At 42.8% G+C, this 19,328-nt stretch overlaps 1 protein-coding gene across 1 annotated transcript in view; it reads right to left on the bottom strand.

Moving 5' to 3' along the window:
- The window catches only part of PTPRG (protein tyrosine phosphatase receptor type G), a 392,351-nt gene extending 373,471 nt beyond the window's left edge, over positions 1–18,880 (bottom strand). The window contains 1 exon segment of the mRNA XM_030458295.1: positions 18,515–18,880. Within this exon segment, the coding sequence (XP_030314155.1) occupies positions 18,515–18,599 (85 nt within the window). The 5' untranslated portion in view covers positions 18,600–18,880.
- Between the last annotated feature and the right edge of the window lie 448 nt (positions 18,881–19,328).

Genomic DNA, 19,328 nt, shown 5'->3' with positions numbered 1-19,328 from the left:
AGGAAACTCCCTGGCAGTGAAGGACCAGCTGAAACAGTTCTGCACTTGCACAATGCTGGGAGATTTTCTCAGTGAGGATCCCCAGTTCCTGACAAGAGGATGCCTGTGTGTGCTGTGTTCTGGCTTCCCTGCCAAAAGAGGGCATCCTGCAGCTGGGAAAATTAAGGCATCATACAGTAAGTTTTCTTCAGCTGTGTGATAGCAAAATGCTGTTATTCAGAACAGCAATCAGCTCTGTATACTTAGCAAGGAAAGCAAGCAAAGGTGGCCAACTGCTTCACTGATAAGATCCATCCAGAGATGATCATTACAGACTGGAAGATTAATTTCTCAAGGTCCAGAGGGCAGTGCAATGGCTTTAAACTGAGTATATATTTATGATATGATTAGATGCATTGATACGAGACAAGACAAATGCACTAAGTTGGAGCAAGATCTGCAGTTTACCAAATTAAAGGATGCATCTTGAAGTCAAATTATATAAACACAATTACAAAATTACACTGTAACAGTCAAAGAAAGAGGTCTTCATTGTATTTTGAAAACCTCATTGTGTTTTATTAATAAATTCTGGCAAGACAGTTTGAAGTAACACATTTATTTCACTGGCTAGCTTAAAACCCCCTTTATGCAGTGATCTTCTGTCATGATCTCCTTATCTAATTTAAACAGTGTGCATTCTATTGCTATGAGTGTAATTTTCATTTAAGCTGCTATAACGTTTTTACTATAACAAAGGAATATGTCAATTCAACTCACCAGCTAATATGTTCTTCTCTAAGAGCAAAAAATAGATTATTTCTACATCCCAAGGGTTGGATTTTTTACCTTTCCTTACAAAAAGGCTGAATAGCATCAAGCCCCACATAGCACACCTGAGAGAAGTCACAGGAAGCTTCTACACAAATACCATCCCTTGTTTGTTTCTTTCTTTCTCTTTCTTTCTTTCATACTCTTTCTTTCTTTCTTTCTCTCCCAACCTGCAAAGGCTGCTTGAGATTAAAGCAAAGAGAAAGCAGTAAAATGTCCAAAGGCAGATCCCTGGCATCATCATCATCTCCATATCCCTCTCACTCTTTTAGGAGCAAGCATGTATGAAGTCTCTCTCTCCCTCTCCAATTATGTCACTTGTCATCTGCTAACTCTTATCCACATTTAAAAAAGAAAAAAACACAAACCAACCAACCAAAAAAAAACCCCACCAAAAAAACCCCCCACCTTACTATCCAACATTGTAATTGGAGGAGATTTAATTAGATAGTTTAACCTTGGGAGGATGTTTCACTGAGCATATCTCTTCAATCTATGGAACAGACAAACCCTTCCACCTGACCATGCTGCTCTTAATTGTGACAGCACTGTGAGATAATTCATTCCAATCAGTTGCTGAACCCAGGGGGATTATGAATGCCCAAATATTCAAGACTATAATGTCTTTTAAAATGAAAACTAAGGTTTGCAAAGACAGTGTTGCATAATCAACAACAAACCAATATCATCACCCAGAGACAATTTATTTTACATGCCAAAAAGAATTGCTTTTTCAGAAACTGTTGACTAATTAGTGGATGTATAATTTTTCATCTGCCTCAGCCACTGCACATCAGTTTACCAACTCCAAGCCTCTCTCAGAAGAGAGCAATCTGATTAAAGAGAAACTGAAAGACCTATTTGCCCTCTTTGAAAGATCCCACCAGCTTAGTACCAACACTGACTGATCATAATTACAAAGCTCAAGAGCAAGCCAGATTAATCCTGAATCTGGCCTTGCAGAAGCATAAAGGATAAAGGTGTAGCTGTTACATCCTCTAGGTCAGAGAAATTTAGATCACACTGAGGAAAGACTTCTTCCTTTCTGAAGTGCAGGGTAGTGTAGGATGGACAGGTGAATCCAAAAGAAAACCAAGCCATTAAAGGAAAAGGTAATTTCTCTGGAGAATATACACCAGCTCTTCCTCACTGTCAAGGTACTCATACGCAGCATTTTCAGACATTAGGACTCTTAAGGATGTCTCCCTGCCTGATGAACAGTGCCCACACAGATACCACAGAATCCTCACAAGCATCTTGGATCCACTCAAACAGGTAATTTTTTTGCTGTGCAACATACACTTCTCCTTGTCTTCATTCCCAAGGAGAGTAATCAGCTAGGCTGATACCTGCATGTGGAACTCTGAGGCCAAGAAGGTTTTCTGGCAGCCTGACCCAACTGACAGCATGGCAATGCACCAACATCCTGAACTCTCCATCAGAAAAGTGCTCAGCTGGGCTGCTTTCTTGCTCTCTATCTCCACAGCAATTAAAGCAGGAGGAAGCCTTGCCATTTGATACCTAAATTCAGCTGAGATGAACAAACTGCAGCACATGAGTTCACTTTCTCCTTTGCCACAACAGTGAGAGAAGCCATCCTGGCTCCAGCAAGCTGGTTCAGTCAGCCTGGACTGTATATGCCTAGGCATGCAACTGCTTGCTCTTGTGCAGCAAGTGCTGAAAGCACCATCAGTAACTTTGCCAGCACCCTGCTGAGCCAGAGCCTAGGAAGGAGAAATCACAGCCACGCTCCCAGAGCTGCTCATCCAAACACACACGATCAGTTATTCACACAAACCAAACCAGAACCCTCAAGCCACTCACACACAGTCAGCTGGGAATGAGCAATGAGGAATCTCAAAGTTTCTCCGACCAAAATAGTCCATGTCACCATGAGGAAACAACTGAATGCCTTTCCTCGTGTGTCCTTTCACTGTAATTTTTAAAGCATCACACAAGAACACAGGAACATAAGGAGCCAGGACAGACTGTGTGTATGGGTACATGCTGATGAACATCGTCCAAACTCTTCAAGTCAATCACATTTAAGTGCTTCTCAATCAGGAGTGACTTTGGTCTAAGGAGATCGCAGGAATTCAGTTTGCCAGGCACAGGTGCAATGTGTTCATGCTGCCTGCAGCACGAGGAAGGCAGGAGATCAGACTCCACTTTTCTGGACCTATCAGATCCAACTCCAGTAACAAAAGCTAGAAGCAATTCAACCTGGCTCAGCATCCTGGAAGTGATGAAAATGCAGGCTGTCATCTGAGAGTGCTGGTTGCACACAAGCCAACCTCAGAAGGTATTTTTAGCATGTCTGTCCAGCTTTGTCATTTCAAAAATAGCTACAGCCCAGTCCACTGGTGCCCATCTCAGGGATACTGGAACATCAAGAGACATCGAGGTCTTTAGGGGCAATACAACCTATAGCTCTTAAAAGTCTACATTTCTTCAAAGCCAGGTTCAAGCCAGGTCACTAGAAACTACCAAGTTTAAGATTCTATAATATACAGCCCAGCAGAATTAGGGTGGGATTTCGTTTTCTCAAAATTATTTTCAATTATTCTATGCCTTGGGCAAATCACCAATGATCTGGTAAATCACATCGTGGCATTTCCTTGTAATTGTCACTTGCAGAATTCTCACGTGTTGCAAGGTGAGAATTCTGGGCTTCACTAACACTCCAGACATAGCACAGAGAACAGCTGAACTGGGGAAGAAGTGGCAAATAAAAAGCATAGCTAAAGTTTAATGTTAAAATAAATGCTAAAATTAAGCCAATGTTAGAACACCAATATGTATTTTCAACAGATTCTGTCGTCACTGTTCTTATTGCTTTTTCAGTCTCTCAAAAAACTAAAGAAAATACATAGTTGGCAAAATAGAGCACAGGAGAAAGGAGCAATCTGACTGCAAACATAATTGTACAAATAGCTCACTCGTTTTCTTCAACAAAACAAAAGAAAAGAAAAGAAAAGAAAAGAAAAGAAAAGAAAAGAAAAGAAAAGAAAAGAAAGAAAAGAAAAGAAAAGAAAAGAAAGATGAAGAAGAACAGAAAAAGAAAAGAGGAGAAGAAAGAGGAGAAGAAAAGAGGAGAAGAAAAGAGGAGAAGAAAAGAGGAGAAGAAAAGAGGAGAAGAAAGAGGAGAAGAAAAGAGGAGAAGAAAAGAGGAGAAGAAAAGAGGAGAAGAAAAGAGGAGAAGAAAGAGGAGAAGAAAAGAGGAGAAGAAAAGAGGAGAGAAAAGAGGAGAAAGAAAAGAGAGAAGAAAAGAGGAGAAGAAAAGAGGAGAAGAAAAGAGGAGAGAAAAGAGGAGAAGAAAAGAGGAGAAGAAAAGAGGAGAAGAAAAGAGGAGAAGAAAAGAGGAGAAGAAAGAGAGAGAAAGGGAGAAGAAAGAGGAGAAGAAAAGAGGAGAAGAAAAGAGGAGAAGAAGAGGAAGAAAAGAGGAGAAGAAAAGAGAGAAGAAAAGAGAGAAGAAAAGAGGAGAAGAAAAGAGGAGAAGAAAGAGGAGAAGAAAAGAGGAGAAGAAAAGAGGAGAAGAAAGAGGAGAAAAAGAGGAGAAGAAAAGAGGAGAAGAAAAGAGGAGAAGAAAAGAGGAGAAGAAAAGAGGAGAAGAAAAGAGGAGAAGAAAAGAGGAGAAGAAAAGAGAAGAAAAGAGAAGAGTCTATAGGCATTAGTGTTTGAAAACAAGCAATCTCTACACGTTTCCCCTCCACCACACAAAGTGCCCCAACTGATGAAGCAACATGTAAATAAAACATCAATGCCACTGTAGCTTATGAGGGAAGAAACTGCAACAAAGTATTATTGTCCTCTATCAATGTATCCGGTAGTAGATAGTTTTTTTCTTGTCAACATTGCAAGAAATCACTCACCAGTCAGATTTCATCTGATGTTGTGCCATCACATTCAAGGTGGAAATCTCAACCAGACTGAACAGGAAGGGGTTTTTTCCAGACCAAAACCATTAGCCCTCAATACCTAATTACCAGTTACTAAGTAATACAGCCTTTCTCCATACTACTTCAACTCTAATGCAAAATTAGCAGATGCTATCAGGGTTTTTTATGCATACACAGACCTCTGCCTTCAAAGATTACAAAAAAGTATTTGCTAAACACACTTCAGCCAAAGGAATTACAAAGGCTATCTGACTTCCTGCCCTACAAAGTAGCCTCATCTGTTCTCTGAACAAGATTATTCTCCCACAAAATCTCATTTCACAGTTTTGTCTGTAAGCACAGAGTCAGACACACACCATAAAGCCCCAAAGTTAAGTCGGTTCTACTCTACTGCAACAACATCTCCTGAATATTTGTTCTAATCCACCTACTAACTGCTTCACTAATGGAAGAAATCTACTCAGGTATGTAAGTCCTAAGCTTAACTATTATTATGCCAGGTTTTAAAAGCAGTAGTATACACATATAAATAAATTTATTTATCAACACATAGCACCTTGAAGGCAAAATTGTTGAGCAGAAGTGCTCAACAGACCAGGCAGAGTAGAAGACTGATCCTAGAGCACCAGAACATCTTCCTTACAAGGGCAAGATGCAAAATGGCTGAGAAGTAGGTCCTGATGTCTGGAAGATTGTTCCAGCTGCCTTTAACCTCAGTATTGCATGGTCCAGACAGTCAGTGATAAACAGTGCTCACCAAAATGATGGGTTTTATTTCCAGATCATCAAGAAAGAGTACTCTTAGTAAGGCCCATGTGCTTCAGCATGATTTCCAACCAAATGTAGCAAACTCCAGGATAGCCTCTATTTAACAAATAGAAACCAAAAGGGAAATCAAACTCTAAGCCTTGTCTCTCATACTCAGCATATGCAGTTTAGAAACATCTGGTTTGGCTAAGAAAAAGAGCACTGCTTTATTACAGCAGGTGCTCATAGGCTCAGTTCAACAGAAGCACAACTGGCAGGTAAATTAAAAACTGAAGATCAGAACAGAATTATTTAGCAAGTGAACTTTTTACTAATTGAGTGCAAACGAGACAAGCTAGAGTTGCTATCCAGTGACAGTGTGCACCTTAGAAGCCTCTGCTGGCTCTGCAGACACAGTCTGAACCCAAACTGCCTGATGATGTCTCCCAGGTACAGAAGCAAATACAGGAATGCAATCTCTAACTACAGAAATGAAGAGTCATTGATCAAGATAGCACTCAAAACTGTAAAGCATGAAGCCATAATCAGATTACTGCAAAACTATTGGACTCCTCAGATCCAATGAAAAAAAAAAAGAAAAAAAAAGTTAATTTTCTTCCTAAGTTGGTTTTTCACCTTGAAAGCTAATTGTTGAAAGAGAAATGGTCACACTGCTTAATAATATGGCATAGAGAAAGCACTGTATGCAGATAGTGTTTGACATGAGGTATTAATTACCTTTTTGACAGGGAATCTGTTTAGGCTGCAATATATTACCCCTTGCATTGAACTGTGGCTTGGGATCCACTTAGTGTCACCAGCCTATGGACAAGTCATTTTTACCTTCCACTCCTGGAACACTGTGTACCAGGTCTGCTCATACATTTTTAAACACAGCTGGCTTCTTGACATATAGACATAAATTCCTGTGTGATTTTAAATAATTAGGGAAAAATAGATGGCTTGCTCTTTTGATATGAAATTCAAGCAGTTCACAGACATCTCAAGTCACTTTCACAGATGAAGGAAATGTGCTCTTCATCAGTGTCATCTTGTTATTAATTACATTTTGTTCCAACAAAACACTTATAGCAGTTTATTTATGGGAACAGAATTCTGCTTTGATTACCAGGGTAGCCAGATCTGCTTCTTTTTGCCTTTGGTTTACCCTCTTCTTCCTTGATTCATTGATATATCCGAATCAAAGCAAATGGAAGCAAAACAAAAGGCAAGAGAAAACTGAACCCAAGAGATTACAGTAACAGGTAGCTCCTAACACACAGGATCTTCAAAGGCAGAAAAATGGGAAATGAGACTTAGATCATACAAGAGGTTCTTGTATTCAGAATTAAGAATTCCAGGAATTCTTACACATTTCAGAAATTTATGCAAAGCATTGGGCATGACCACAGCAACCTAAAGAACCACCTGAGAAAAATACTGACATTGACTTTTCCAGGGATTAAAGCTTGAATTTGCACAACTTAAAACAAGATGCAGAAGACAGAATGCCCATACAGACACTACCCCAACCTTGCTAGATGCCAAACTTCACCCAGAAGAGGTAGAGCAAACACTTCAACAACAGCTTCCACACAGGAGTCAGACTCCCCACCACAGCATCTGGTCTGTTCTTTCCGAAAACGTTGTTTATTAAAACAAAAATTGTTTCTTCCAACCTGATACCTACATTAATGACAGCAATGCCAGTGAAAAATGAACCTTCATAAACGTTGTAAACACAGAGGACAACCATTACACAGTCATGTTGCCATCTCTGTCCATTTGGGCAGCTTCTGTTGCAAACTACAGAGATTTCCTACAGCCTAAGATCAGCCAACCAGAGCAGCAACTCATCCCATTTTGGACCCTTTATCAGAGCATAACCTTCAGATATTTATTCTAAATTATGCTAGGGTTCACCACTGCCTTATCTAGGAAATACCAACACCGCTTCAGTCTGAATTCCATGTTGAATTTGACCCAGGTTAATTATTATTTCTGGCAATACGCTGGCTATGTGGTAAAAGCCAGCTGACAACATGACAACAGCTTCCTACACGAATTGGTGTGATGCAGATACATCCAAGCCAGGGACTGAAGGCATAGAGACCCAAATGATGTTTTTTAACACTGGAACTCATCCCTACAGAATGTTGTCCAAATGTTCCAGGGAATTATGTGCTACCCCTGCCAGTGCAGGACTCCTGGGTCAACAGCATTCACCACAGACCCCAAGCATACGCTTCCCCTCCCTCAAGATGGCTTTAAACTACTTTTAACTGCCAAGTATTCTTCGCTGCATTTGTCAGTGATGGCTTAAAATAAACATTTATTTTTAAATCATATTTGACATTTTGTTAGGTACACTGGAAAATAAATTGATTCCTACATATGCAAAAATTAGGAATTAATGAGGTCTGGCAATTAGCTTGATGGAAAGAACCAAGTGACATAGTTGAATATACAGAGGCTTTTAAAAAAACAGAAAAATAAAAACAATAAAAAAGCCTGCTCTAGTAGTTAAAAAACAAGCAAAATTGCTTCTTATTGATTTTAATTTAGGGTGAAACACTAGCTGTCTCTCCAACAAAGCCAGAAATGGAAAGAACTATAAATGAGTACAAGATGTGATAAGATAGATTCTTAAGCAGTCTAGTATAGAGACGACCTTCAGTTTAGACAGTATTTAAAATATGATTTCATATGCACAGATCAATAAGTAAGACTGCATTTGTCTCATCTCCAAAACTGGAAAGCTTTGAACCTTTTCCTTTTTTTAGTTACTCTAAAATTCTGTCTAATTACACTCTACTGTTTTATTGTGGTTTTTGTTGGTTTTTGTTTCTGGTTTTTTTCTTACAGGCCCTCTAGATTCTAATTTACAAATAAAATCAAGAGAAGCAATTAAATGTTAAGTACTATCAGCATGTTTCCCCCAGTGATGCACGTGTGCAAGAGACCAGAAGCAGTCCCATCTTCATAGAGGAGGCCAGGTTACAAATTGAAATACATTTGTATTACCATGACTTCCAGGCTTCTCCCTCTAACAAGTAACAACACTGGGCATGACCCTCCCCTCCCGGGGATCAGAGGAGGCTCCTTGACCACGAATCCCTCCTGGGCAGTAGCAGCAGCTGCAGATTCTCTTGACTCCTCTAGTCTCCAGGGCACAGATGGGCACAGAGCAGGGGCAACCCCGTGCGTAGGGTGCACAGTGAGAGGATGCACAGAGCAATGCTGGAAGGGACTTCTGGTGATGGCCATCTCGTCCATCACTTTAAGTGCTAGTTAAAACCTTCCTGGCAGGCTGCCTGGTCACTCCTGCCAGCTCTCCAGGCAGCACTTGCTGCCAGGCCTGCCTGCTTCATTCTGCTCTCTGTCCTCCTGCAGCACACCAGAAGTATCGGTATCGATCAAGCATGATTAAGTTTATGATGCTTTCAACATGCCAGAACCTGATCCAATATTAGTTGGTAGGTATGGATAAAGTTTTCTCTGTGGTTTTTTTGTTGAAGGCTCTCACATTTGGCAGACTGGACTGCCCTTCTACTTTAGACAAAGGCTCCTTACCAACCCTCACAGATGCCTCTTCCCAGATCAGATAATATCAGGGGCAGAAGGGATTGTTTTTTCATTATTTGGTACATGGTGCAAGTTTGATGAAAATAAACACATTTAGGCTGGAAAGCTAAAAGCATCCAAGGGAGGCCACCTTGGTAGAAAGAGGGCCACAGCAACAGAGCAGAAGTTCTAAATTCTTGCAACTAGCTCAATACGCAGGCCCCATCACCCATATCCAGCAGCAGAAGAAAATGAGGATGCTACAAGAAACACTTTTTCCCAAAAACAACAGCAGGAGTAACTCATATGGAGTGGGGTAATGGATGAGGAAAAAACCCAACACATTTCTAAGAATTCTATTGCCTCCTTGGGGTTATATCCAATTTATAACCCTCTCCTCCCCCCTCCAAGCTTCCAGTGAAGCCCAGCTGTTAGCCACACCACTATTACCCCACAAGGGTGATAACCAGGACCAGGGCACAGTCCTGTTCTGGAGCTTTCAGTTTACAATGCTTTAGAGAAGCCAAACTCTAAGATATCCATTTAAATAACTCCACAACAAGCACCTGGACTATTATAAAATGCACTGACTGCTGCTCCTTTAAACACAGTTGGGCTACAAAAACAAACAAAATCAGAACAAAAGATGCTTCTAAGACACTAAGGATGCAGAGGACCAAGAGGCTTGCCTTTCTTTCTATTGCAAAAATTACCATGATAGCTGTACTCAATTCATGTTAAAGCAAACAAAAAAAACCAACATTTGAAAACTATTGTAATACAGTTAAAAACCCTAAAAATTTGTGATCCAGGCCACATTCACTGAACTATTTTGTTACTGGAGTCAGTGCTGAACAATCCAGCAGTCATACCAGGTAAACATTCAACACCAGCTTCCTTGCTGTGGTAGAAAAATAGGCCACTGAAAATCCTTCAACAAACAGAAAGGGCAATAGCATCATAAACGTATAATATGAATAAGACCAGTGTTTGGTTTTGGTGTGCACCTTTCTGAAAATTAGTTGAGAAAAAACTGAAGAAAAAAAAAAGATTGCTACAAAAATTATTCAAGGACTGGATAGAATCTGGTATCAAAGGGCTTATAGAGTTCAGGTCACTGAGTTAATCAGGACATTAGGATGTGGCTTTATTGTAATGTGCAAGTACCTTCACAGTAACAAAATACGAGTTATCTCTAAACTACTGAAGAAAAGTGAAACAGATACAAGGGTGTTGTTAAAGTGGCTCAACATTTGCAGTATGAACTTCAGAGCTGCAGAAGATAATTGAACCAAGAACGTTTTTTGTAGTTTACTTAGTCTGGTAGCTAATTTGCTCAAGGAAAACAAGTTGGGTATCACTTACAAAGTGGGCAAACAATTTATTAAAACAAACAAAACCAAACAACAACAAAAAAAACAGACCTAAAACCTCACAAATACTTTTGCGACAGCCAGAGCTTTGGTCAAAAAAACCCAGGTACAACCCAACAGAACAATTCCAAGGACACTTACACATGACAAGCATCCTTCTAGAAAGTCACAATTATAATGGAAGGACTAGACTCCTCTGCTTCAAAGCAAGCAGAATCATACAGAGATGGATTTGCATTTCATCACCCAGTAAAAGAAAAACCCTCCAAGAAGCATCAAGACAGTACCAAAACTGTGCACCCTTACCCTAAAGCCAGCCTATGAAAATATTGAAAAGCACATGCACAGTAGTTTTTGAGAACAATGTCATGGTGAGGGTTATGGTGCCAATCATCACCTGATGAAAGCTGCCACAGAAACAGAAACTTCCCTTCTGATGACAATTTGCAGCAGCTGAGGACCTGCCATTGTGCCAAGATAAAGCATTACAAACTTGCACCCTTCATGCCTCAGGTTTACAAGAATAACGATGAATTAATTCACAGTAAACAAAACAGAAGCACTTTACAGTCCATAAACAATGTAGTAAGAAAATCTTACAAGTCAGTTTCTGAAGCTGCTGCCACTGAGCCCATACTTTTAACACTTACTTAAATAGCTAAAAACTGCACAAAGGTGTTGCTTTGGAACACAAACAGTTATACAGAAGTCATATAATCTGATGCAAAACCCTTGAGCAAAGAAGAAAGGAAAAATAAACAACTAATTTAAGAACTTGAACACTCCATTAGCAAGTCTCACCAATTAAAATATGATGCAACTGCTGTCAACAGGCAAATTTCAGTTGTATTTTAAGCATGTATTTAAATACAGAACACACAAGTTACTGCACTACAAGAATATTAAGTGAACCAGTTAGACATAGCTTGGAGGCCAACATGAAGAAAATTGACTGGTTCTGCCTCCTACTAAATGGAGGCAATGTTTAGGAGACAGTCATGATGCACACTTATTTCTACTTTGACTGCAGTAAATCTATACCATAATCTCCAGAAGTCTGAGAGCACCTTAGGAATCAAAATACCAGTGAAAGTCTATTGAAAATTTAATCCTTAAACTCACTTGTGATAGCAACATGGATCTGTACTTCATTATTGGAAAGGTACTAGATATCTTTATAGTCTCAACTTGGAGTTTCCACAGGGTGGGTGGGGGAGATAAAAGTGGACACAACAGTCTCATGCTAAGATCCACTAAACCTGAGGCTTATATAAACATCCACCCATAAAAAAAAGAAAAAAACAAACACAAAACAAAAAAACAAATATAAACAAACAAACCAGGTAACATTAAACTTGCTCTAAAAAATCCCTCTTCACCAAGACTTACTTGTAAAAAGTAAATATAAATTAACAGGAGAGCATTTAATTAACACAAAGACAGGCACTGACTGGTCCTGCAGGGTGCAGGGCTTATTTCACAGATACCTTTGCTTTAAAGATGAAGAATGAGTCCCAAAGAAAATAAAGTTGCTTAGGATCACCAAGGGTCAGGACAGAATTGTTTCTGTTTACCTCTGCAGTAAAAACTGGCTTACCCAGTACATTGGCACAAGTGATTTTACCTTCACATCCTGCTCAGTGTTTAACACTTGTTACAGTGAAGTCCCCTTCCACTCTGGGTCAACCAGTGCTGCTTTACAAGTCTGACAAAGTGACCGAGGAATTCCAGGTCTAAGACTCCAGACTGCTTCAAAAACAACAATTCAAATGCTTTTATAATGCTTATAGTAGTAAGGAAAGGGCTTAATACTTTGATTAAAGTACTATTGCATTTTGTATGTCTCTTGCAAGCCTCCTGCAAGGACAGAAAATGGAAAGAGTGAAGGGTATGAAAACTGAACAACTGCCCACTTTGCTTGTGAGGAGTTACCAAAAAGCTTTCCTTTACTGTCAGCAGGATAAACAGACTCCCAACACAAGAACTTCAACAGTACTCTGTCAGGAAGACAGGCACATTTTATTACAAAAAAAAGGGAACAAAACAGCTGCCACAAGACCAAATAACATCCCACATTTTGCTCCTGGATATCAATGCAGCTCTTCAGAGTTCAACGTTTCATTCATTATGTATCTGCAAGCAGAGAAAAGGATTTTTTGGAGCAGCTGTCCTAAGCATGCAAGTCTCAAAACACCTAGATTTTCTTCAGGAAGGCCTCCATGCCATGAATGCAAAGTCTCTCAAAGCAGGCACTGGCACTGGATAAACACATTCAGGCATCAGTGCAGCATTTATGCATAAAAAAACCTGCAACACCCACATCAATTGGGATTTTATGTGTCAGTATGGCTGGCAGGTGCACTATGTGGTCAAGTTTTAAGTTCTAGAAAATGGTTCATCATTATGCAAATGACTTGATACTTAAAAGCACTAGTACTTGAACTCCCAAGCAAACTTAGAGATGCATAATAAAACCACATGAAAAAAAAAACCCAAGGCCATGTACTACCTGATTTTACTTTAACCATAGTTCACCTGAAGACTAATTCAAATTGCCATGAGGTGAGCTCATTCAGTGTAATAAAACCCCTATCTTACAGTGACTGCACATACTTCTTGGCCTCCTTACTGCCCTGTGTCCTCCTCCCTCCTCCAGTCAGCTGGAGAATTTATTCCCCAGCAATGTTTCACTCAGCTTCCCATTAATACTGCTGACAATCAGAGAAAAGGAAATACTACACAGGAACAGCAATACCCATGGTGTACCTCAGTGTCTCCACTGCTGTGCTTGCAATCTACACCTTCATTCATCTGTTCACTTTCTGAGTGGGAAGAACCTCTGCTTAGGCTATAAATACGACAGCTGAAGTGGGGCAAGATCACTTTGTAGAGTCATGCCATGTGTTAGAAGCATTAAAAGAAAAAAAGCCAGTTTGACTTGCCCTGGGGCAAGTAATGTAGATGGGTATCTGTAGCCTGCAACACAGATAACATGACCACCAGCACTACCACAGGATCATTGAGCAATTAAAGATCATTTTCAATATTTTTTTTTCTCTAAAGGTTTACTGACATAAAAACGTAAAAACTTTTTATTCTCCAGCTGGCCATGCCCAAGTTCTTCTGCTTAGTATGAAAGTGGATTAATTTATATTTTCCTTCTCTGCTTCTCTTCCAACCTCTGCATGTCTCTACAAAACTGATCCAGGCCAATTCTTTCTGGGAGTAACTCTGGCAATTGATAATGTCACATTCCTCTCAACATGGTGCAAAAAGATGCAGGTCCACAGCTTTTGCTTGGAAGAAACAATGACGAGAGTTTAGCTCATGGAGAAGGGAAATATTTGTGAAGATACTTAGGCACCTGAAGCAGCAAGCAGCCCTCAGAGAGGGAACTATATAAAACCATAAAGTGACTATTTGATGCATCCTCAAATGACTCCATATCTTTTAAGAACATTTGTCTCTACTTACAAGATTCCATTTCATAAAATACATAAAACTTGTTGTTTGGAATTAAAATTTAAGTAGCATGCCATGTAAACATAAATAATTACGATTTCATCAACACAGAGGAGCAACTCATCTTTAGAAATGGAAGCACAGTAACTTAGGCAAACAGAAAGTCTCATTTTTTCATAATTTCTCAGATTAAAGTTATATATTAGCTAAAGTAGAGTGTTATTATTATACCCTTAGGCTTCAGAGGACATCATGCCACATGTTCATTTGGCTGCTAAAAAAGCAGCAACCAAGAAATTAGCATTTTTTCTAAAGACTAAGATTAACAGTTTGAAGTAATTTCTTTAACCATGAAACTTGAACATCTAAATTAGAGTCTACGTTAATAACATTTTATTTCAGAAAACGCTGAAGTATGTTGGTCCTTGAGCACTGATCATAAGATGGATGGAGTCCTCACTGTTATCTGTCTTTTGTCTAATTAGAAACAAACCCCAACTATTAAACTTCCGTGACTTGATAACAGTACAGCTTCAGCTGAATGCACATACATAACTTCAGACAACATTGGCCCCTGCAAAGACCCCAAAACTGGAAGTGAAACCACCACCCTTATGAAATCAATAGGCATTTTTCTGGATGACTTTTATGGTACCAAGTGAGACCTAATTGTTCAGCAGAGGTTCCCAGCATGGGTGCAGGAGGCACAGGTGAATGACACGACATCTCTGTGATAGACCCATAGAAGTTCCTCACTGCTCTAACCAAGACACCCATTTTCTGAATAGGATCAAACCCCCTTTTGTCCACATTTCCAAGAAGAAAAAAAGGGAATGAGGAATGAAAGAGCAGTGATAGAAATGCTAACTAATATACACAGGCATAAAACATCCTCACTCTTCCAAGTAGAAACCTGAACACAAGCTTTGTAGGCATTGCTGACACCCCAGTATCACAGAGGGAGTTAAGATTGTGGAGGGTTTTTTTGGTTTTTGTTTGCTTGTTTTTTTAATATACTGAAATCTCTTCATTCTGTGTTGCTTATTCCTCCCTCCTCAACTTCAGAAACCTCTTACTCTGGCTACTAGTGCAGACAGGTCCTATGACTACTTGAAGACTTTTGAAAGCTGAGTCCTGGCTCTGTTAACCACAAATCAGGTCCTGTAAACCTAACAACAGAGAGCAAAACTCTCCCAGGAGTGTTCCCCCAAAAAGCATACCAACAAGCTCAGCTCTTCCAGTCTGGGAAGGCTTACTTGACATTCTTTATCTGCAAGGACAACTTCCCATAATGTTAAGGCACTGAAAAGGCACTGAAAACAAGGGATAATTAAAATGTAAGTGTCATCTTCATAAAAGCCACGGGATCAAATAAAGTCTTGGAGGGCCCTCTCCTGTACGCTCCGTATTTCTCTACGTGCACAACACACCTTCCTCTGTAATATTTTTCATAAACAAAATTCAGTCTTCCCTGTACCTTTAAAAATACCCGAAGTAGCATTTGATTAGTTCATAGGGAAATGTCCCAGTATATTTTTTCCTTCAAGCAGAAGACAGTTACATGCAAAATTAACTCTCAACTCAGAACTACAAAGACTACAAAATCCATTTACATGCAGTACCAGATCAGCAATAATTTCATCTATTACCAAAGAGCTAATCTAGATTTAAGAAAATTGCTTTCCTTTATGTATCTAGCCTCAGAGAATGGTAACAATTGTCACTTCTTAGATGACAGGACTGTCACAGCAACAGCTAAGAACTGCACAAATGTGTCCTTTTTCCTTCACAAAAAATATTTATCATTTCTTGGCAAAGCACTGAGAAACTGTGTAGCAGAGGTATTATAGTAATGTTAATATTTACATCTTACTGATTTTTTGGTACTGTGAGTTCAGATTAATGAGTAAACAGACCCCATGGAAACAGCCTCTCTTACTTTGCCTTAGTTTGACTTACTAAATAATCCAATTACCAGTGACAAGGCCAGTGAGAAATACCCTAAGCACTTCAGAAAGAGCAAAACCTTATCCTCACTTTTTTTTTGCAAGAAATTACTTCTTCTTATTGCAACCAAAGGAACAGCAACAAAAAATATCTACTTAAACAGTGAAAAGCTATTACATTGCTCCTACAAAAAAATACTGCAAGGACTTATTTCCTTTGTGGTTCAGGTGCAGTTGCTGAACAAAGAAAAAAGAGGCTTTCTTTTTCTTCACAAAGTGAAGTGATTTGCAGGGGAGAAAATAGTGGTCTCTCATTTAAAGAGGGCTAGATATGAAATGGAAGGAAGGAAGTCGCTTGGAAAATAACACACATATCTCAGTTCTCTAGTCCTCCCTAGAAAAAGCTACAAAAAAGGTACGAAAACACTTGTAGAAGGTACTAAACGGTTAATATCTGGCCGGGATTCCCCACCAACACAAATTCCGATGATTTGCCATTGGATGTTGTCAGCACCAATGTCCTGTTACAGTCCACTGAGATCCTCCCCGCAGCTTTCCTGCCTCGGGCATTTCTGATGTACCGGATCAGAGTCTGGAGCGTCCCTGGCTGTCACGATGCTGCACTTACCAACCCCTTGCACACAAACACACAAAAAACCAGACAGCCACACACAGCCACACCAGATATTACCCCTTTTCAGAAGAAGGCACAAAAGTGTATGCAAGTTGCTGAGGTCTAACATGGTAGCTCTGCACAAAAACTAAATGCATAAAAGTCCTTCAGGAAAACAGATGCTTCCCAAGAAAACCTTCAGCAGTGAACAACCCTGAAACATTCCCAAGTATTACACAGCTGTTTTACGGCTTCAGTGTTGAAGAGTTGACCTACACACGGCAAACGTCCATAGACCTACGACTCTTTGTTTGCATTCATCTTTATATTCAAACCATAATGCAAGTATTATCTGGTTCATAGACGACTGATCTAAATCGGCAAGTCGTACAATACTGTCATATTAAACCTACATCATAGCCTGTTTTCCTGAAGCATTCCTAGAGCCTCCTTTCTAGATGTAATTACTGTACAATATATATCAGAACCAGAGAGAAAGGCTTCACTCTGAGGGCTGAAATTGAGAAAAAAAATCAATACAAAGAAGATAAATGTGTTTTCCAGAGCTGCAGAGGTATTAAACCTCACTCCAACTTATTTTCTTTTTGCTTCAAATCATTTTACCATGCGAGAAGCTGCTGGAAGGACTGGGATACGACGAGTCTACCACTTTTCTCCGTGTTTGGGGTTAAAAAAAAAGTTAATTTTAAGAAAAGATTAAAAATAAACTTCAGTGGAAGTTTCTATAAAGCTTCCAGATCTTAATTCTTCTTTTTCACACTTGCCCACCTGGACTCAGACGAGCCCTGGGGCTGCATTAGGAATCCCCAGAAGGGGCAGTGGCGGGGGGGCTGGCCCTGCCCGAGGCCCCTCACAGCACACCAACCCCCACCGCAGCACCCCCTGAACCCCCAGTCACAACCTCTGCCAGGAGGGATGGGGGGGGGGGGGGGGGGGAGGAGAAGACCGGGAAAAAAATGTAAATAAATAGAGAACTTGGAGGCAAGGGGCGGGTAAGGGGGGGGGAGGGGCAAGCCGCATTCACTCACATAGCAGGGGGGGGTCGGGCTCGACAGAGCCCCCGGCCTGGGGCGCTGCACAAGGGGGGAGCAGGAGGGAAGGGAAATGGGGGGCGGGAGGAGGAGGGGAGGGGAGGGAAGGCGCGCGGCCCCGCGGGGGCGCCGGCAGCGCGAGAGCGCCCCTAGCGGCGGCCCGGGGCACTGCAGAGGCGGCGGGAGCCCGAGCCCCGTGCGGGTGCTGCGAGTTCCCCCCACACGGGCCAGGGGCGGGGGACAAACGCGGGTCTCACCGCGGGGTGCGGAGAGAGAGGAGAGGGTCCACACGGACTCATTATACACGGTCGCTGCGTTTCAGTGGGGGACGAGGAGCGATGTACAGGCACAAGCATTATGGGGTACGAGGAGGGGGTGTGGAAAGCAGGGTGGGTGCTGGGTGTCGTCGTCCCCCCACCCCGTCCGCACAGTCACTCTCCGCGGAGTGTGGGGTAGCGGCTGTACAGAGCCAGACCCGAGTGCGGAGCAAGCGCGCAGCCCCGCGCTTCCCTGCCCTGCCAAGGTCAGCGCGCCGGCAGGGCGAGACATCCACCGCGGACACGAGTGGGGTGGGGAGGGCAGAGACCCGCGCACAACTAAGTTTTTGGCGGGGAAGCAGGGGGACTGCAGCAACAAGAGATCGGAGCGCGGAGTCACGCTCCCTTCGGGAAGGCAGGCAGCAGTCCCTCAGCACAAAGGGAACCCTCCAGGCAGACCCGCAAAAGAAGGGCAGCGCACAAGGACCCCCTCCGCCCGCCCCACGCCGTCGTGGGCTGCAGTGCACTGAAGAGAGAAGACATCGCGCTGAAAGCGCGGAGCCGAGCCCATGCACCGCACACGGCTCCACTCGTGGGCACCGTTGCCCGTAGCCGGGAGGGTGCCGCGGAACTGGTAGAAATCCAGCGCTGGGGGCCACCCATGCCAGGGAGCCCCCGCGCTGCCTGGCGCATCCTCCGCACTCGCGGGGTGCCCCGCCGGCACCCTACGGGGGTCGCGGACACGTGTGGCACTCGGTTCCCCCCCCAACCCAATCGCCGCGCTCACTCACCGGGGAAGCACACCACATCATGGAGCACGGAGCTGGTGATTTTCAAGAAAAAGATCCACCAACACGGTTGCAGTAGCCTCCGCATGTCCAAAGCCGCACATCGAAAGGGGAAAGGGGCTAAAATAATTAATACACAGGAGGAAGAGGGAAAAAAAAAAAAGACACACACACACACACACAAAAAAAAGATTAAAAAAAAAAAAACTTGTTGAAAATAAGTTTCTCCCCGCACCCCTCTTCCTGCGGGAGAACGCGGGGAGCTCCTGGTCGCCTCCTCAGCGGGGGAAAAAAAAAACCCACCACGGTGGGGCAGGGGGAGGACAGAGACGGCGCCGCGGCGGGGCGCGGGGACCCCCCGCGGCACAGCACAGCGCGGCGGGGCGCGGGGCGGCGCGGCTCAGGCGGGCAGCGGCGGTGGGGCAGAGCGCGGCATGCCGCGGACGGGGCGCTCAGAGCCGCCTCCGCGCACGGGCGGGCGGGCGGCGGTCAGCCGGGGCCCCGGCGCGCTCCATCCTGCTGTACAGGAAGTGGCGGGCGAGCCCGGATCCTGCCGGAGACTTTAAAGCGGGGCGAGGGAGGGAGAGGGAGAGAGAGAGAGGAGGGAGAGGGAACGCGGCGGTGAGGCGAGGAGAGGCGGCGACGCGCCGGGCGCCCCAGCGGCGCGCCCCCGCCGCCCTTAAAGCGGTCGCGGCGGTGGGGCGGGGGCGCGCGCGCGCGCTCCTCGGGGTCCCCGCTGTTGCTCACGCACCCGCAACCCGCTGCCCTGCGCCCCACCGCGCAACCTCCGCGGAGAGGGGAGGCGGCGCCCGCCCCT

The sequence above is a fragment of the Calypte anna genome, chromosome 12 (assembly GCF_003957555.1).
Source record: "Calypte anna isolate BGI_N300 chromosome 12, bCalAnn1_v1.p, whole genome shotgun sequence".
Classification (NCBI taxonomy): domain Eukaryota; kingdom Metazoa; phylum Chordata; class Aves; order Apodiformes; family Trochilidae; genus Calypte; species Calypte anna.
Note: the sequence above shows the minus strand (reverse complement) of the source record. Positions and strands in the feature narration are given on the sequence as shown.